At 47.0% G+C, this 20,615-nt stretch overlaps 1 protein-coding gene across 1 annotated transcript in view; it reads left to right on the top strand.

Annotated features, from left to right (window-relative positions):
• MAPK12 (mitogen-activated protein kinase 12) overlaps positions 1–20,615 on the top strand; it is a 484,751-nt gene that overhangs the window by 330,163 nt on the left and 133,973 nt on the right. Inside the window, exons 6-7 of the mRNA XM_085653980.1 lie at positions 9,203–9,250; positions 15,293–15,407. Of these exons, the coding sequence (XP_085510106.1) occupies positions 9,203–9,250; positions 15,293–15,407 (163 nt within the window). The remainder of the gene's footprint in view (positions 1–9,202; positions 9,251–15,292; positions 15,408–20,615) is intronic.

Here is a 20,615-nt window from a genome sequence, read left to right as displayed (position 1 = left end):
AAGGTTGAGGGAAGATAACAGGTAATTCAACCGATTGGTTAAAATGAAAAGACTACTTTTGGAAGGACCTTTGGGTTAGTGTGAAGAACCACTCTGTCTTGGAGTTGGAAAAATGGTTCTTCTAAGGTTGATGCCTGAAGCTCACTGACATGTCTTATTGAAGTGATACCAATCAAAAAAGCAACCTTCCAACAAAGCAATTGCAGTGGACAATTATGCAATGGTTAATAGGGTGGACCCATAAGACTTGTTAGAACAATAGTAAGGTTCCATGTAGATGCAGGTGGAACATTTGGTGGTATCGCTCCTTTAAGTCCTTCCATAAAGGCTTTGATTACTGGCACTTTGAACAGAGATAAGTGTTGTCTCTTTTGAAGATATGCAGCTACTGCTGCATGGTGTAAGTTTATGGATATGTATGCAAGGCCTGCACGTTGTAGATGTAATAAATAACAAATGATTTGTTTAGAAGCTTCTAGTGGTTCAATTGTTTGGTTACAACGGTCATTAACCAGTCTTTTCCACTTTTCTGCATAGTATGCTCTAGTGGTAGGTTTTCAAGCTTCTTTAAGAATTGTCATGCAATCTGATGGTACATTTAGGTATCCAAACTCTGTGATTTCAGGAGCCAAATCGCAAGGTTGGGGGCGTGGCAAAGCGGCGAAGTAAGATGGCCGCAGGTTGAGAACTCTCCGAGACTAACCCTTTCTTCCTGCATACATCTGACTAACTAATCCGTGCCCTGAGGTCATCATCTGCTTCCGGAAGCCCTGCGGAGTAAATCGAGCCCAAGATTAGATCACTGGGGCCGGAGGAACCGGAGTTTCGGCTGCGTCCAGTTCTGGCATATTGATCGGTGGGAGCCGGGGCCTCGAGTGAGTGGGAGGCCCGGGTTGGTGAAGCAACTGGCGGACTGCATCCTGTACCTGTCCGGAGATCGAGCCGAAGGACCGATAACAGCCGCAATACGAACTGGGCACAGCCTCCGGAGTCGACGAGTAAGTCTCCGCTGCAGACACCGGAGCAAAGATATACCCCTGACCCGAGACCGCGAGACCGGCCGGTGAGTTCCGAAGCCAGGGGTGTGTGTCAGAGGGCCGATAATCCGAAGAAGTGAGCCAAGGAGGGCGTACCATCTGGTTTTAAGTCCTGCGGCGAGAGGTGAGCCCAATGAGTGACCTGCCCGCAAAGGCGAATTGAGGCATTGGCGGTGACGATCCAGAGGCAGCAGGAGCTTGGAGGGCGGACAGGGCCTGTGGGCGGAATAGAGATCAGCGAGTAACCCATCGCGGCTCCCCTGACGCCTGGACCTGTGGCTCGCGGAGCGTAGCAAAAGGGAGACTGGGGAGGCTGCAACCCTGCGTGGTCCTCCCAGAAGGCATAGCTACTGCAGCCCGACTCGACATCAAAGCAGGGTGGAGGCCCACTGTGGAGGGACGATACACGGGAGACGGCGTGGCAGTGAACGCATCGGACGAAGGGGGCCCCAGAAGTCGAACCCTTGGGCACAGAGTAAGGGACCCACAGCACTGGTACTCCCCCCAGATGTGAATCATACCGCCGACGGTCGTGGAGAAGTAACGGCAAGGAGTCTTACTCCCCTAGAGGTGGTATCTGAATGCCGGAATAGGCCGCCATATTGGATCTGTTATCCATCAGGCGTGTCAAGAGGGCCCGGCACCAGCATACGCCAATTGGTAAAGACTCTTTGCAGAAGATCAGGACAGTGCTGCAGAAGTACACTCGGTAGTGGGAGACAAGGGGACCCCTGGAGGTGGTTTTAAAAAGGGTGTCTGAATCACGGGACTTACTGGCACGGTTTACCAAGGCCTGGTGAATCTGTAAGCCGCATACAAACGCCTGGGTGCAGGTACTTAACTCACTAGATGGCGACGCATCCCATCCCTGTCAGTATGTCAAGCGCCAGGGGCCCCAAGAACACCCAAAATAACAAACTGGACAGATACACCTCCCCGAAGGCGGCCATGACAGAACAGCACCTACCCAAAGATAAGTCGGCGAGAGGTCCAGAAGAAGTTGCCCCAGAACATACCTTGAAAGATGACCTAGAAGCTATTGGTGAGATTCGCACGTCCCTGGAGCAGAGGATGGACACTATCTCCTCCGAGGTCATGTTAATTAAAGCAGACCATGCCACAAACAGGGAGAAGGTTAAACAGCTCTAAGTCACCACAACCAGCCTCGTAGAGGACACTAACCAGCTACAAAACGCAGTTCGGGAGATGCAAGCATTCCGTAAGTTCGTCGAAGGAAAACTGGACGACTATGAAGGTCGCAGTAACAACGTACATATCCTTGGGGTGCTTGAAAAAGCAGAGGGACAGGCGGCAGATCTTTGTGGAGAATCTAATCACCAACCAACTACAACCTAAAGGCCTGTCCAACATCTTCGCGGTTGAAAGAGCCCACAGGGTGCCATGAGGTCGGCCGATACCAGCTCCCCCCCCCTCCCCCCCCCCCCCTCCCCCGTCCTATACTGGCCAGACTTGAATTATCACGATAGAGATGTCATCTTACAGACGGCCAGAGTAGCATCACTCATACGTTTTGGAGAACTCTGAGATCACCTTCTTTCCAGGCTTCACTCCGGCGGTTCAAAAGCAGTGCAGGTCGTTTTTGGGGGTCAAGAAGAGAATGAGAGACAAAGGCCTTAAATTCGCTATGCTGTTCCCGGCCTGACTTCGGGTGGAGGCCGGGGGCGAAACCAGATTCTTTGAGGCCCCGGAGGACGCCGCAGAGTGGCTAGATGGTTGGAGAGAGTCAACGGAACACAGCTCCCAGAGAGACTAGGAGGTATGGGGGTGCCCAAGCCACTTGACCTAAAACTTGAAGTTCTGCTGTGCCCACGTTCTGCATAGACTTCCACTCGCCATATAAGCAGTGCATGTGAAAATGCATAAAAGTATTAAACTGACCGATCCAGGGGATATCACTTAAAATGTGTATGGGGGAGGGGTGGAGGGACGTTTACCCCCAATTTTCTATACTTAGTTTAACTTTCGGGCAACAGGCATTCTGCATTGTGATAGTCATGGGCAGTTCTGAGCTCAGAGTGCAGGGGAGCAGGGGGGGGAGTTGGGAAGGGTTAATGAATAGCTGTATGTTTTTATTGAATCAACGAGGCATCATAGACCTGCAGAAAGGAAAGACTGGTAACACGTAATTGTCTATGAATATGCAATGGGACAAAGGGTTTAAACTAATGAGCTGGAACGTAAATGGTCTGGGGGACAAAGTGAAGAGGTCAGTGGTGCTGCAGTATATTAGGAGACATGCCCCTGACGTAGTGCTACTGCAGGAAACGCACCTGGTGGGAACCACTTGTAAAGCTCTTAACAGGTGGGGATACAATCTGGTGGCACATTCTGGCTTCACCTCTGGTTCAAGATGCATGGGTATACTATTGAGGAACTCCTTTCCTATGATGGTGAAGTCCAATTCGTGGTAGGTCAGCACAGAGTGGGTAGGGTAGCGCCCATTAATCCTTGGCACCTCCGTAACCCAGTGGTGCGTGAAGCATTGCAAAATTCGATAGAACAAAACTTCCAAGACAATGAAGGATCAGTATGCTCCCATCAGACACTGTGGGAAGCGTTCAAAACAGTAGTCTGGGGTCAAGCGCTCTCCCAAATAGCGGGTGTGCGGAAAGAGAAGGTTAAGGAAGAGGAGGCATTGGAGGAAGAAATCTTCCGTTTGGAAGAGGAAATAAGAGGGACCCAACCCAGATACCCTCCATGTCCTACAGTTGAGGAGGGACAGCTACGAAGCCTTAGTGACGAATAGGGCCAAGGAATTGGGAAGAGATGCTAGGCAGAATATACGTTCAAGGGGACAAAGCCGGGAAATTGATTACATGGTTAGATAAAAGAAAACTGGCAAGCAGATTGGTGCCTGAGTTAAGACAGGGCAGGACACATGATCACTGACCCCCCCCCCCCCCCCCCAAGAAATTGTGAATACATTCGTTGCCCACTTTAAACAGATATACTCCTCGCAAAAACCTTACACACTGCAAGATTTTCTTGATCGCCTTCATGATATCACGCTACCAAAAGTCTCAGCTCCTGAATTAGAGTATCTGGAAGGTGCACTCACAAAGGATGAGATTGCACAGGCGATCAGGGGCCTTAACTCTGGGAAAGCATCGGGACCAAATGGTCTGCTGATTGAACTGTATAAACTTAGACCAGACATTCTTGCCCCTCACTTGCGTAGGATGTTTGAGGAGAGTAAAGAACAGGGGGAACTGCCACGTTACCAAAGGATAGCGACTTTAGTGATGATCCACAAGGACGGCAAGACTCGGACTGATTGTACTTCCTGCAGGCCAATCTCTCTACTAAACGCTGAACCTAAGATTTTGGCTAAACTCCTCACCACTCGACTAGTCCAGGTAATTAACAATCTGGTACACCCGGACAAATGCGGCTTTATGCCCCAGCGTAACACCGCTTCGAATCTACGCATCGTACACGAGGTAGTGGGGAGGGCGACAACTAAACAGGAGAAGGCGATACAGGTATCCTTGGATGCTACCATGGCGTTTGATATGCTTGAATGGCCATACCTCTTTGCGGTCCTCGAGAAAATGGGATTTGGGCCCCGATTCATCCAGTGGGTGCAGCTCCTCTATTCGAAGCCTCTAGCCCAGGTAGTTGTAAACAACAAAAAAATCAGTCTTCAACCTTAGCAGAAGAACTCTGCAGGGGTGCCCTCTTTCCCCCCCCTTGTGTGCTTTGGTCCTGGAACCCTTGGCCTCCTGGGTGTTGAGGTACCCGGTGATACGATGTCTAAAATGGGCAGACACGTGAGGACCGCATCTCACTGTATGCAGACATACGGTTATTTCTAACGTCCCCAAAGACCTCCCTCATAGCTGTACTAGACATTTTTGCCATCTTTGGCAGGTTCTCCGAATACTCTTATCAACTGGGCTAAATCCATGTTGTATGTCCTTAAGGGACCCCTCACTGACCTTCCCAGGAACTGTCCGATACAGGTTACCACACAGGGCTTCAAATACCTAGGTTTTTATATCGCAGCTGACCCCGCGAGTAGATTTGCTTATAACCAGCTCCCGCCCCTGCAGAGACTGAAGAGTGATTCGGAACGCTGGAAGAAGCTTCCACTTTCTTTGTTAGGCAGAGCGTCCTTATTTAAAATGATGTCCGTGCCCTGGTTTCTCTACATTTTGCAGAATTCGTTAGATCTAGTGGGATGGGAACGGATGGTAACTCTAGCCACCCCACTATGGGACTCAGAACTGCTTGGGAGTCTGTGGTCATCGAGAGGCTTCAACAAATGGGACCTTATAGGTATTTCAAAGATTGGGGACCTCTGGGTGAAGGGTGAGGTTAAATCATTTCCCGCCTTGCAACAGGAATATGATCTAGCTCCCACTGAATCCTTTCGATATATGCAGGTTCGGCACGCACTGCAGCCGTGCCTTCAGAAGGGACTAACCCCACCTGACTCCTCGCCCCTTGAGGACAGACATCTGGATGGCTATTTACCAACTAAGGCCATTTCACTCACCTACAAAAAGTTAGTGAATCACTCTGGCGAACCCCTTCTGAAGATACGGGAAAAATGGGAAAGAGATGGCATTATACTTGACGAAGCGGGAGAGGCGGAAAAGCATAAGCAAATATCGCTGATCAGTTATTCCATAGGGCATTGTCTTTGGATAGAGGGTGTGAGAACCTGGAGGCGAAGTATGGGCATTTTGAGTTTGAGATGTTACAAAGAGATCTATTTGTGGAAATCCCCATTTTTGGAAGTATGGGAGGAGGACTTGGGGGTGGACTTCCCACTTGTGGATTTGTTGCTGCATTCTGCTGAGGAGGTCGGCAAATTTGTTGTCCATCCCTGGAAGGTGTTCTGCTAGCAGTTGTATTTTGTGATTTATTGCCCAACGCCAAATGGTCAGAGAAGCGTGATAACTGTTGTGACTGGCCCCCCTCTCCCCCTGTTTTTGTACATAGCTGTCATATTGTCCGTCTGGACTAAGACCACTTACCTTATCCGGTGAGGTAGAAATGCTTTTAACACTAGGAGAACAGCTAGAAGCTCTAGGTAGTTGAAGAGGAGACTCTAGTGTTTGTTGTCCCATAGACCCTTAACTGTTAGATGTTGTAGATATGCACCCCACCCTGTAAAGGATACAGGTCGATAAAGGGTGGCCCTTTTGATAAGTTTTGTGTTCCACCACTGCAGAGTGAAGGGTGCGGCTGTCTGCCAACGCTAGATCTTTTAGTTCACCCTGTGATTGATGCCAATGACGTGCTAAGCTTTCTTGTAGAGGACGCATGTTTAATCTTGCATGAGGTACTATGGCAATGCACATTCTCATCATCCCTAAAAGTTGCATGAAAGTTCTTACTGTTAGAGACTGTTTTGAAATTGCAGCAGTATCTGAAAATTGTGAATTCTGGCTGCATTGGGATAAGCTAAACCTGTTTGAGTGTTTAGCATAGCTCCTAGATAGGATTGCGACTGTGCAGGTTTGAGATGGGATTTTTGCGCTTTGTCTGTGAATCCCAATTGATGAAGATTTATTGTAATTTGAGTGTGTTGTAAACACTTGAGATGTATCTTGGCTTTGAGCCAATCGTTTAGATATGGGAAGACATGTATTTGTTGTTGTCTTAGAGGAGCTAGTGCTCGCAACGGCCGTTGACCGACACGCGCAGCAAAGGGGTTAATAGCTTTCTTTGTTATAAGTGCTAAACTTCTTGTTTGAGCAGTTGTTGATGCTGTAGAGAGTTTATGAATGGGAGGTGGAATACTGGGAGGATTGCTGGTGAGCTTCAGGCAATAACCATGTTTTATAATGTCCAACACCTATTTGTCTGATGTTATTGATTGCCAAATAGGAAGAAATTGATGCAGTCTTTCTCCGACAGGTGTATGATGATAGGGTGAATTTTTATCAAGTCACTGCTTGTTGGGAGATGGAGAGGTATGTGTTGGTGTATCTCTGCCTTTAGAGTTGTTTCCTCTGTAACCAATTTATAAAATCCTGCGCCACCCCCAGTTCAGACCCAGCCGTATGCAAAACAGTCCTGCCTGAACTGCCAAGACCGGTCTTCCCTGGATTGGCAATAAGTATCCCGGGACCGCTTTCGGGGAAACACCCCTCATAAGCTAGTCTAGCTTGAATCCAGTAGCAAAGTGTGCAAGGAACCCACTGCTGGACATACCTTGCAAACTTAGGGCGAACAAAGCAAATGATGATAGATTCAACCCAGATCTGTGACTGGGGGTGAGTGTCCGAAAAGTTTTACCGCTATGTCCATCATCTCCTTGTGTTTGCTTTGTTCGCCTTAAGTTGGTAGGTTATGCCCAGATGTGGGTCCTTTGCTGACTTTGCCACTGGGCGGACTGCAAGCTCTATTTAGATGTTAGCAGGTCCATGGACGAAAGATCGCCCGAGCACTGCAGACTCCACTGAGAATTTTCACCCACATCAACGGCATCATATGCAGAAGTGACTGTCGGCGGGAATCCAGCCAAGATGACCGCCGGGCCAATCATAATGTGTTCCTACTTTGTGTTGGCGGATTCGAAGGAAATAAGGTAGAAACTTCACTTTTTTTCTGTTTCCCACTTCCATTTCCGTCTTGAACCCCACTGTCCAGGTACTCCTTTTGCTGCTACTAAATAACCACAACGCTAAATAACTATTGTCACTGGGATTTAAGGTACGCTTCTTTTACACTTGTCTTACTATGACTAGTGTGTTGACAATTTCTTTAGTCTTGTGTATTTTTACATTGTTCTTACATGTATATTTTTGTGTAATGCATTAGTGTACATTTTGCAACTTATCGAGGTAAACTGAGCACACCTGTATTTAAACTTAAAAAAAAATATTGTTGTGGTGGGTGTGATTTCAATGGTGTGTGGGCATAACACTTTATTTACATATATTTTAGAAGCAAACACAACGTATGTGAATTCGCACATAAATCAGTAGTACCTACCAGTCTCCACTCCACCAGGGACTCACTCCATCAGCCACCAGTAGGACAACGCCAGCACAATGGAGACATCTAAATAGGCTCAGTGCAAACCCACCAACCTGATGGCAATGGAGTACTGTTAAAAAGCAGAGGAGTCTGCTGCTTCAACGACAGTGTGCCGGGAAACAATCGGTCGATGCGGATGGCAGCTCAGCCAACACACATCAAATACAGTGGGTGGGATACTGTCATCTTGGCGGAGTACTTGGATATTCCGCCCCGGAGGGACGAACGGGAGTCTGGAAAATATCTAAATTGGGGCCTACATTGTTTAGTCGGTGACAGAAAGGCAATGTCCTCTATGATGCCCACTTACAAAAACATTGGACTGTCATCACACAGAAATGGTAGGACATGGGGGGAAATGTTTTTAAGTGAACCATAGGGGCACAAGTCTAAATTGAACAGTAGGAGATATAATTGGTCCTTGAGGTCCATTGTAGGGTACACAGATTTTCTTCCAAGTGCACCTGAAAGATCCCTCATCTGTGAGACGAGAATACAAGTGGTGTGTCTGTGCTAAGTGGGTATGTGCTACCTGTATTTAAGTTCACTTTTTTGTTCATGGCAGAAAATAGTGCATGTTTAGTATTCACAGGGGAAGAGCCTCTGGGTCTAGTGGTGCAGGTCCTCGATGAGGCGGTAATGTTGGATAGACTAAGTCCCACAGAAGATTTTCTGGTTCTCAGATGAAGCAGGTAGGATTGGCCTGTGGAAAGGAAGCTCAATGGGTAACCTATGCCTGATGCATGGTCTGTATTCGCCACTTTGGAATGATGCCCTGAAATGTTTGGATAAGGAAAACGGTTAAAATAACGTTTTTTCTAATTCTGGGGGATCCCTTTGCCAACTGTTGTCCTCACAGGAAAGTTGAATTGGGATTCTATCATGATACCTCTCTCCACTCCTATATAAATTCAATGTGAATTTGTTATGCCATTGTGCTAGCCTCAGAGACCACGTACCATCATGTTGCCAAATCGGATCACGCGCACACTGGACTGAGGTAGTGGGAGTCTCCATCTCACGTGAGTAACTGCGTCGTCCACACAGAAGACCTAGTTTATTATTCAATACGTTTTGTGTTCTACTGCAGAAAAATATAAGCTTGTTCTGCGCATGTTTTGTACTCTGCATTTTTTTTTGTTTGTTTGCAGGACCTTAAACCAGGGAATCTAGCAGTAAATGAAGATTGTGAACTGAAGGTACAGTATGAAAACCTTTCCTAATGCACAATTCCGTTTGTCTAAAAATAGCAATCAAAAATTGAAATCCGCATGTTTATCATTAAGTTGTGTTTATTATAAACTTCGGTATTTCTAAACCACTGACCACCTTTAAGGAAGAGCAGCAAAGCAATCTAAGCACAACTTAGTGATAAACAGTACAAAGACACCAAGTTCTAGCAATCCAGTTGCAGGTATTTATAGAACAGCTTGTGAAATTATTGAATTTTGTCTATATCATTGTTGAAGGCAGATCCTTTCTGATTTAGCCTGAACCATCTTCCTGAAATCGATGTGAAGCTACATCCAGATGTTCCCCGACAGTGTCTTGGGTCTCTCACTCCTCATTCGAGAGAGACAGACAGACAGACACACCACCATTCCCCACCTCCCCCCTTCCCAACCCTAATAGCTCAACAGCATAGACAGAATTGGAATATCTTTTCTACAGAGGCACAGCATAGCATCACAGAACTCTTGGATTTGCTGTGGTGTCGCTGAAGGCCCCATAAACTCTAGTTCTCATGGGACAAGAGTCAGAATTGGCTTGGAAGGAGATGGAGATTAGGAACAAGACTGAGAGGAAAGTTTAAGCCCACGTCACTTCTCAGGAGTTCAAAAGTGGTGAGAACGGACGGAGTCCTGCTTGGAATTCTTGTGCTTCTTTTTGGACTTCCTGATGACTTCAACTGTGCTGAAAACCACGGGAATGACTTTGGGTGCAGGAACGGGACCTTCCCTTTCACTTCGACCAGTCATGGCATGCAGTTTTATGGTGTTTGGAGACTTACACCTTTGCCTCACATCCCGTGTGACAATCAACGCATTCATTACAGTCCTTGGAATCCTGGTCCAACTCCAAGTACCAAAAACAAAGGGTGGCTGAGGTTTTTGACCTCCAATTGCCTACTAATGAGGTGAAAATTAATGTCCTTCCCTGAGTCTTCCAAACAGGACCGACCAATACTGACCCTTATTGTCTTTTAATGAGGCCATCATGGATACCCTTTTTGGGTCATGGGAAGAGCAATGTACAGGACCACAGATAAATGGGCTGATAGTGAGGTGCCACCACCCTACCCCAGGTGATCTGACTTTAACACAGCACCCGAGAGTCCAAGCGCCTGAAAACCTTTGGAAAATGTGCGTTCCCCTCCGCCAGTCTGCCATTAAGATCTGTCAATGTCAGCTACCTATTGGGCTGATACACTCATGCCCTTTGGGACAAAGTCGCTGAGGGACAACCTGCTGTACCAGAGGACTTGCACCCCATACTTACTAAAGGCATTCAGGATGGTTGTGATATGGAGCAATTCTCAATTTGCTGTGGGTTAAATACTGCAGATTTCCTTGGTTGGGCAATAGGCACCAGTGTGACACACCGGAGATTAGATCTATTGGCTTCTCTTGGGATGTCCAATCTTCCCTTATGGACATTTCCTTAAATGGCTCTCTGCTTTTCGGTAAAAAAGCAGACTCAACCCTTGAGCACTTTAAAGTCAGCAGCGCCACAGCATGCTCCATGGGCCTGTCTGCTCCAATGCGTCAGTTCTGCCAGCAGGTATGTCCCCTCCCTGGCTATGGCAGGGGATTTCAATACCGCCAGCAACTGCCAAGCAGACTCTATACACCTTTTTTGTGGCTGAGGCACAAACAGACAATGTAGACAGCAAGGACAGCGAGCAGCCCCAGCCCCTACAGCTGCCGCAACCACAAAATTCTCTTTAGCGGACCCTTTCAGACACACAGCCACCCTGTCGGAGGCAGGGTCTGGCAGTTTCTCCTAGGAAGGCAAGTTATCACTTTAAAAAAGTGGGTACTGCAAATTGGTCTGCAAGGTTAGGCCAATCAGTTTATTACCACTCTGTTGCACCTTTCACTATCCTCAAGATGGAGGACCATCTCTCTGTTTTACAGCAGGAGGTTTAGGCTCTTCTGATTTTAGCACCCTCTCTATGGCTCCTTTGGAAAGAAGTGGGAACTGGCTGTTAGCCTTGCTACTTTCTGGTGCCAAAGGAGGACAGAGTATTTTGTCATATTTTAAACCTTCACCCTCTCAATGCCTTTCTGAGAAAGGACAAATTCAAGATGCTCACCCTTGCCCAAGGCTTGTGTGCCCTAGACCCTGGAGACTGGATGGTAGTGTTTGACTTGCAGGATGCTTATTTCCAGATCTGCTTCCTGCAAGCCCACAGGAGTTAGCTGCAGTTCACTGTGGGCCAAGAGCACTTTGTTTGCTGTGCCCCACTTTGGTCTTACCATTGCCTGAAAGGGATGGCAGTCTTTGCAGCGCGTCTATGGAGGTCGGGGAGTACCAGTTTTCCCTGACCCCAACAACTAGTTGGTGAAGGCGACTTGCACACATTCTCAGACTATACTGAACCTCTAGACATTCTTGGGGTTCACTATCAACCTGCCAAAGTCACACCTGACACATTCACAGATGCTCCCTTTCATCTGAGTCATTCTGGACACAGTGTGGTTTCATGCTTCACCACGAAATGGAGAGTCCAGGACATTTGGGCTATGATCCCAATTTTTCAGCCTCCATCCTGGATCTAGGTGTGGTTAATGTTAAGGGTACTGGGACTCATGGCCTCTTGCAGCCTACTGGTCAAGCATGCCAGGTGAGCTATGCAGACTCAGCAGTGGGATCTGAAGTATCAATGGGCATAGCATTAGGGGGATTTCTCGGACTATATCCTGATTTCTTCGGAGAATGCAAAAGACCTACAGTGATGGCTGTTGGATCGTAATTGGGTTAGCAGCAGACCCCTCTCCCTTCCCCAACCAGAGCTAACAATGGTGTCCAATGAATCATTTATTTCTGGGGTGGAGTAGCCATCTGGGAGAAGTGGAGATCAGAGGTAGCTGGATTCCAGCAGACACCCAGCTCCACATTAATCTCCTGGTGTTGTGGGTTATTCGCCTTAAGTCGAAAGCCTTCCTGACATCCATCAAGGGAGACTGGTGCAGGTGCTCACGGACAACATCACTGCTTTGTAGTACTGCAACATGAAGAGTGGGGTTGTGGACCCAGTGTTCAAGTAATTGTCCTGGTGGCACACTGCCTGGTGGGTTCTTTAAACGCCAGAGCGAACTAACTCTGCTGCCGATGCCTAGTAGATTACAAATGACAAATATACTGGGAGGTGGTGCAAGGTCTTGTCTGCGAATGGGCAAAACCTTGGCTTGATCTCTTCGCAACTGCCAAAAACACACCATGTCAACATGTTTGCATGTTGGAGTTCCCAATTCTACTTTTACTCTGAGGTGCATTCCACCTAGAGTGGCGCTCGAGGCTCCTGTACACCCTTCTGTCACTACCTCTCCTGCTTCAGGTTATGAAGAAGATCAGGAATGAGTGGGCCCAAGTTATCCCAGTGGAGCCAGATTGGGCATGGAGTGTGGTACCCAGAATTCCTGGGCGTCTGTCCTTCGACCAGGCTACTGCTTCAGAAGGATCTTCTGTCGCAGCAGCAGGGCAGAGTCCTTCACCCGGGCCTACAGTCTTCATGTCCCTGCTTGGAGATTGAGCACTGACAATTGACCTCATTCAACCTTCCAACTGAAGTAGCAGATGTCATTCTGGCAGCCAGGTGTTCCTCCACAAAATCCGTATACACCAGTGGTTGGGACAAGTGTTTGGTTTGGTGAGGCACTCGGCAGATTGGCCCACTTAAAGCCAAACTATCTGAAGTGTTACTCTTCGTTGTTTCTAGCCCAGCAAGACACTTGTGTGAAAAAAAAAAATATATAAATATATATATATATATATATATATATATATATATATATATATATATATAATTTTTTTTTAAAGGGTTGAAGCATATATTTCTGCCCACACCTTTAATTATGCTTCCGTGGGTTCTAAACTTATTCTTCATATTTCTAATGTGTGCTTCCTTTGGACTGCTGCACAGTTGTCCGTTGCGGCTTCTCACTCTAAAGACAGTTTTCCTCATTGCTAGAACATCGACGTGGTGGGTGAGTGACCTGCAAGCCCTCTGTTAACCTACCGTGCAGGGCATTCTTTCCAGAGAAGCTGGTGTTGAGAAGTAGAGCCTCCTTTCTATTCAACGTGTTGACTCCTTTTCATGTTGGGCAAAAAATCACCATTCCTGTATTTTTTGCTCCTCCTCACCCTTCTACAGAGGAGGAGAGACTACACTGCTCCAGGCTCTTATATTGATTGTACCAGGGAACATCGTGTGGATGATCAACTCTTCGTTCGAGTTTCTGTGCAGAACAGGACAATTTCTTGCTGGATTGTTCTGTGCATCACAATCTCTACGCCTTAGCCAAGAAGCAGAATCCATAAGGCCTGCAGGCTCATTCCACCAGTTCTAAAGCTGTTGCCACTGCATTGGCATGCGGAGTGCTGTTTTGGACGTTTGGCTGACTGCGATGTAAGCATTGTTCCACACGTTCACAAATCACGAATGTCTGGACAGCCAGGTCCAACAAGAAGGGCACTTTGCCTGCTTGTTCCTGCAGGACCTTGTTTTGAGTTAACCCACAGACCCGCCACCTGGGATTTTCTGCTTTGGTGTCTAATCTATTTGGTAGTGCTATTTCGGATGACTTCTTAAAACGCAGTGTGTTCACCGACACTCCCTATTCTGTGAACTGGACTCTGCCATCAAAAAGGTCCCAAGTCTAGACTGCTGCACACTGGTCCATACCAATATGCTTTTGAACCCTCAGTTTAGGGGTGCATACAGCCCAGAAAGCAACTGATAGCTTTGGTGGTGCTTATATGTAACTCCCCACGTTACTTCCAGAGTTAAACGACATTGGCACGAAGCCGCATGACACAACCTACCAACATGCATGGGTACTGTGCTAAAAGTTCCAGATCCAGTCTGATGCCTGGGAAGTATTCAAATGGTTACAAATCTGTGGGCAGATAGAGTATCCAACAGAAAGAGTGCTACCAAAGGTAAGTAACTTGTTCTTTCATCCTATTCTTCTGCTGTGCAGCATGGCCATCAACACATGTTGATTGTATGAATGGAAATGTTTACATTTTCATCACTCCTTTTGCAGTGTTCTGAGTAAGAAAAGTTTGAGCAATCAACGCGAGTCCTTTCTCTCTGGATTTCACGGGTCTAACACTTTTGCAAATGCCTGTAGTAGATGGGTTTTCCTGAGCCTCAAATGCAGTTCTGTCACTTGTCAAATTTCAGTGACAGTGTGCGTCCAAAATGGACTAGAGATGTGCACACTTATAATTTTACATGCCTACTGATCTATGGCCAACCATAATTGTGGTTCCGTTTTTTAGAGTTGCGTGTGAGAGATGGGTTAGGGGCTCACAGGGGCCTGACAGAAGGCAACATGAATAGACAATGCAAATTTCTAGATCATCTAAAAAAAATATCATTTGTAGTTCCTTGAAAGTGACTGATGCTACGTTTTCAAAAAATACTCCCCTAGAAGAGCTGAAATATCAAAGGCAAATGGTAGTGCTAGGAAGTCTGACCCCCATTCTGTTCCATTTATTTAATCTGAAAGAAAATGATCTGTGAAGTCAGATTTTCAAAATAACCTCCGATTAAAACAGAAACGTCCTTAACGGGTATAGGTGGGCTGGAACCAGACCAGATATTTAGGGTAGCCACTGGAAATGGAACTTGTTTACATGGTTGTTAGTTACTATAAAGTTTGGCAATAATACAGCCGTCCTGGACACAGGTCATTCTGAGTGGTTCTATGAAAATGTACCTACGTGGACTTTAGGCACATAGGGCATGATTTTGACCCTTTTTGATGGAAACATGCCAGTATTGGGGCGTCCGACTCTGGGCCGACGCCAGACACCCTTGTACTGTTTGTACATTTACTTAAATAGCAATGTCCTCATTTACTCTGCACACGACAATGGTCAATCAATTATACCGAGATATATTGGGTTTTTAAAAAAAAACAATTTTTTTTACAGCATTCTTACCTACATTCTTCAGTGATTTCATATTTGTTTTATTGTTGTTTTGTTTTCTTTTCTTTTAATCCCAGATTATCGATTTTGGATTGGCAAGGCACACTGACCGTGAAATGACAGGTTATGTGGTTACACGATGGTACAGAGCTCCAGAAGTCATACTTAACTGGATGCATTATACTCAGACAGGTAATATGCTTACTACTACTCTGACAACTATCCAGGCCGTTTAATGACACACAAAATAGTTGAGAACATTGTAATTGATACCTGCATTGCTTTTTAAGAGGCTGGAGGTATCTAAGCTACTTTTGTGGTAATCAGTTTACATAGCGGGCCTCATTCAGCATTTTTGCCTCAACTCCTAACCATCTAAACATTGTCCAGCAATGGGTAAAATGTACCTATATCTAGTACCACTTAAGTTAAACAGGGATGTTTTTTTTTTTTTTTTTTTACTGGTGGTTTACAGAGGTAAATCACCAGGCAAATCTATTGCTTACAGGGCTAGCTTTTTTTCCTCCTGACCAGGTATATCTGAATGCTTCTCCTTAATGCCGGACTCTTCCTTCTTCTCAGAGCAGACATTAGAAAAAATGTCTTTAATTTCAAACTCCATCATCTATGTTGATCTTCTACCGATGGTCCCGTTATCCTCTGGGACAGTCCCAGAGGATAGACCCCCCCCTCCTGTAGGTTTAGCAGCTTGAACCCAAACACCTCCTGACTTCGTGCCTCCACCTTTAAAGAAATCCGTGTCCTCCAAGGCACACTGTGCCCAGTGACATCTGTACTACCTTTGGAGACTCTTGCGGCACTGCCTTCTAGGCCCCCTGAGTCGAATGACATCATCCAAGGGTCAAAAGGGAAAAGAAAGAACTGTCTTGCATAGAGCCTTTGCACAGCCCTTTCCCAAGGCCTAGGGATTGCCAGGATGGAAGAACCTTTTGCTTCAGACTCTGATGCTCTTATCTAACCCTGGGCGTAGTTCGCGTAGTTGCGCTACGCGTAGCTACGCAAAATGCTATTCGCACTACGCGAGATACGCGTAGCACTACGCAAACTGCGTAGTGCACTGTTCGCGTTGATTGCACAGTGCCGGATGATTGTCCGCACTGTGCAATCATTGAAAACGGCATCTTGCACAGTGCGAGCTGTCGTTTTCTGGCCCTCGAGTAGATTTTTACCCGAGCGGCAGCTTTCTCAACGCGGACTGGTAGTTTCTCATCGCGAGCGGTCGTGAGCATACGCGACCACTCGCAATGAGAAACCTGACCTCCCTGCTTTGAGAATGTCGCCAGGTTTATTTTCCACGCTCGCGATTAGCAACTTGATGTTGCTGATCGCGAACGAGGAAAAAGTCTCGCCGGGATGTCATTTTGCTCGCTCGCGGTCACCAACTTGACGTTGAGGACCGCGAGCGAGCAAAAAATGCCAGCTACGCTATGCGTTTTTGCACTGCGCTACGTGCAATTTGCGTAGCGCAAAGTAGCACAAACTACGCAAGCATAGCCTAGTTGTCCGCCCAGGGTTACTCTTATCATGCCTGATAAAGGCAATTACCAGAGGATCTTACAACGTTAATGCCGGCCTTTATCTGGCTTTATAAAATGCAACTAGTTTGGGCATTTCTCCTGCAGGGGATATCACTTAAGCCTGTATCCATCCCTCCTTGAGAGTTTCAATTCAGTGATACAAAAAGCAGCAAAAGGATTGGAGCTGACCTTGGCGGATGACAAATATAACATTTTAACATAACTTTTGCATCCCTCTGCAGTTTCAGAATCTTTTCTGCCATTTAATAAGTAACTCCTGGGGCGTGTATACTGGCTGCCTGAGAGAAACCCTTCTAGGGCCTGGTAATTGACAAAGTGCTAGACCGGCTGACCCATGTGATCTGAAATTCTTATTGTTGCACCCTCCACTAAAAATTCTAGTGGTCCAAGCCTCCATTGCAATATTGACCCCAAATCCATGCAGAGATTTAAGAATCTGGGCTATATGGGCCATAACGTATTTTGACACTGGCAGTCTAGCCCTCTGCCCAGCTAGCCCCGTAGGCCACTATGCCCAGCTAGCCCCTTAGGCCACTATGCCCATGCCACTTGGAAACTGGCAGAACTAGCATCAGTTTCCCTGATCACATGAAGAAAGCCCTTCTCAAACCTGTTTGGATGTGTGCTTCAATCAATGAGGGAATTGTGAAGCGTTACTCACCTGCGATGGTCTCACGGCACTGGGTGGGGGTAGGGGGGGGGTGGTTTGAGATAGAGCAACTCCGTTCAGTTAAGGAGCCAGGTCTTGAGGGTCTTCCTGAAGATGTGCAGAGTGGGTGTGTCTGATGTTGATCGGGGATCCTGAAAGAATCAACTTAGGAGATTGTTGAGGGGTTTTAATAATACAAAATTCCAAGCTACTTTGTTTTTAGGCGCTTTGATAATAAAACGTGGATTACAACATATATATTTAATAGATTTAGAGTAAATGGGTTTTCAAAGAATATCGAAATTGCACATATTTGTTACGGAGTCTTAAGTGAGCTAGTAGAAAGTTCCAAAGTGTAGGGCCTGCTCTAGAGAATCGGCATTTTCTCTTGGACACCAGGGGCCGTATTGTAGAATACGGTGCACTCTTTTTGTTGGTGCCGAGGGCACCTTACAAAAGGTGTATTTGCCGCTAACGAGAAGAACGCGCTGTATTATGTTGAATGCGCTGCCCCCAGGGCAGCCGGTAAGTCGCGCTGCCCCTAGGGCAGTGCATTCAATTGCAATATGGTGGGTGCTTTGAAGCAGCCGCTCAATGTTTCACTGTGCCAGAAGGATGCACTGCACGTGCATGGTGTGCGCAAAGTCTGCTCCGGGTAGGTGGCATTTGGGGCAGTTGGAGGATCTTGTGGGGTTGATGCGTGCCAGAGTGTAAGGCATAGTATAGGCTCTGCGCCTTAAAAATTGTAGTGTATGAATTTGTGGCTCTGGTTGGGCGAAATGAGGTTGGTTTGTGCATAAGCGGCCCACATCTAGTTAGTTAGTGGGCGTCCTAAGTTGGCACCCCAGGTGCCCCTAATGTTGCCATCATGAGGGGCAATCTGGCCATGCATGCATGGTCAGTTTAGAGACTTGATGTCTCCTGTGTTGTCGGTGATTACTAAGGACAGAGAGTAAGGCGGGGGAATTCATCCTGGGCTAGTGGATAGGTGGGGATGATCGACTGTAGCATGCTGTGAATGCGTTGTATGACAAAACGGTCCATGTGCGATTCCGTGGCGAATCGGGCATCCACAGACTGCGCAATGACGTGGCCATCTGGGAAGACTTCACCAAATGCATGTAAAGCGTGTTGTGCTTATGTGCCCTGAACCAGTTTTTTCCCGGTGGTGGAGAGCCATGAATTATTTGCCAGCGATGGGGAGTAGCCTTCCAGCAGCGGTAGGAGTTTTCTCCAAGCCCGACTGGTGGGTGATAGTTTAAATGTCTGCAGGATCCAAGGGAAGTCCCAAGGAAAGGAGTGAGGCCAGTGGTGTTGGTGCGGCTTGGTGAATCTCAGGATTGGAATATGGGAGACGGGTGTCGGCGTGGTACCAATGACGGACGAAGTGACATTGCGCTGCTAAATAATATAATTGAAAGTGTGGTACACTGAAATCACTCCGCTCGTATGGGAGTATCAGAGTGTCCCAGCCAATGCGTGAATGCCGGCCAGCTCAAATAAGTTTCAGGAGCAGCCCACGGAGTGTGGCAAAGGAGTTGGTAAGCGGGTTGGGAATATTGAGGAAAAGGATAAGAAGCAGTATAGAAATACCATTTTAATTATGGCAATTTGGCCGGCCATGGAGAGCAGGAGATGAATCCACTATGCCACCTGATACATCAGTTTGTCAATGGCTGGGCCATAGTTCAAACTTGCTCCTTGTCACTATGTAAGAATGTACCTAGATATCTGAGCAGGCCATCGCACCTGGTCAGGGAACTCACGGTGGATGGGCACGGTGACATCCGTGAGGGGGAACAGCTCCGATTTGGATCAGCTAATGTTGAGACCAGAGAAACCTCCGAAGTGGACTATCTCGCAGAGGATCGGGGGGAGGTTGTTTGCTGGATGTTGTACAAATAGCAAGATGTCATCTGTATATAAGATGAGCAGGGGGCCGGGTTTAAACTCTAGTCTGCGATGTGGATGTTTTTCTTGAAGGTGTTGCTCAAGGGGGGTCCATAGCTATGAAAAAGAGCAGAGGGGACAGGTGGCATCCCATGTCTGGTACCCCGTGTGATGAAGAGAGGCTAATGAGCTTTTGGCCTGGATCCGGACCATAAGTTGGATATATAAGAGATATATAAGAGCAAGATCAGTGAAATGAAGCCACGTGCCATGTCCAGTTTGAGGAGCGTAGCTTGTAGGAAAGGCATTTGAGAGAGCCAAAGGTCTTCTCCACATCTAATAATGCGACACAGCAGGTGTGTCAGGGGAGATCCTGTTAGGGACAGAGAAAACTCCTCACAAATTCAGAGATGTGGAGCGGTGAGGGACAAACCCTGACTGAATCAGGGGAATGATTTGGTCGTTCAGAAGGGAGAGAGGGTTTGCAAGGACTTTGGCAAGTATCTTATTGACGAAGTTGAGGAGCGATGGGGACAAAAAAATCCACATTGGTGCTGGTCTCTACATGGTTTAAGAAGTAGAGTGATCACCGCTTCACGGAGTATCGGCGGGAGCACCTCAGTTTCAAGGGATTCTGTGTATTCAGCAAGCAGGTGTGGGGCTAGGAGGTGTTTAAAGTGTTTGTTGGAGCATGAGAGATGAAGACACAGAACAGGATCTGCTCGATGACACTCCCCAAAGGCAGATCAGGTGGGTTAATGGACTAATGCATCCACTGTAGGGGTAGCAGCCTGTGTTCAACCTCATGATTATAGGTTCAAATCCCGGTGGGTCCACTCAGTCTTTCATCTTTCTGAGATCGATTAATTGAGTTGGGTAACAACTAACATTGGTTATTCAGCATCATGATACCCTTGAGTAAACGTGCGCTTTACAAATACTTGCGTCATGTTAAGACACTAGTGAAGCCATCAAGCCCGGCGACCTTAGACCCGTTAAGCTTGTCGATGGCTTGAATGATCTCTTCGCTTAAGAAGGGCTTGATGAGAAATCGTTGGTGAGGACTCGTGAGCCAGACCATGGCTAGCTCCGTGAGGTACATCGCCTGGCCATCCGTATCACCAGTCCAGTGGTGGCAGATACATAATGGCGGTATCCGGGGGGTGGCAGGAAGAGTTAAATAATAAACATTCTCTCACCATTTGATGGCCGCCGTCTTCCTCCATCATCTGTCCTCGCTTCTCTTCTCGTAAGCACACAGGCTCGCTCCTCTAAGGCACTCACAACACTGCTGTCACCATG

This window comes from Triturus cristatus, chromosome 4_1 (assembly GCF_964204655.1).
Source record: "Triturus cristatus chromosome 4_1, aTriCri1.1, whole genome shotgun sequence".
Lineage (NCBI taxonomy): Eukaryota > Metazoa > Chordata > Amphibia > Caudata > Salamandridae > Triturus > Triturus cristatus.
The sequence above is the reverse complement of the archived record's forward strand: the minus strand, read 5'-3'. Positions and strand labels throughout refer to the sequence as shown.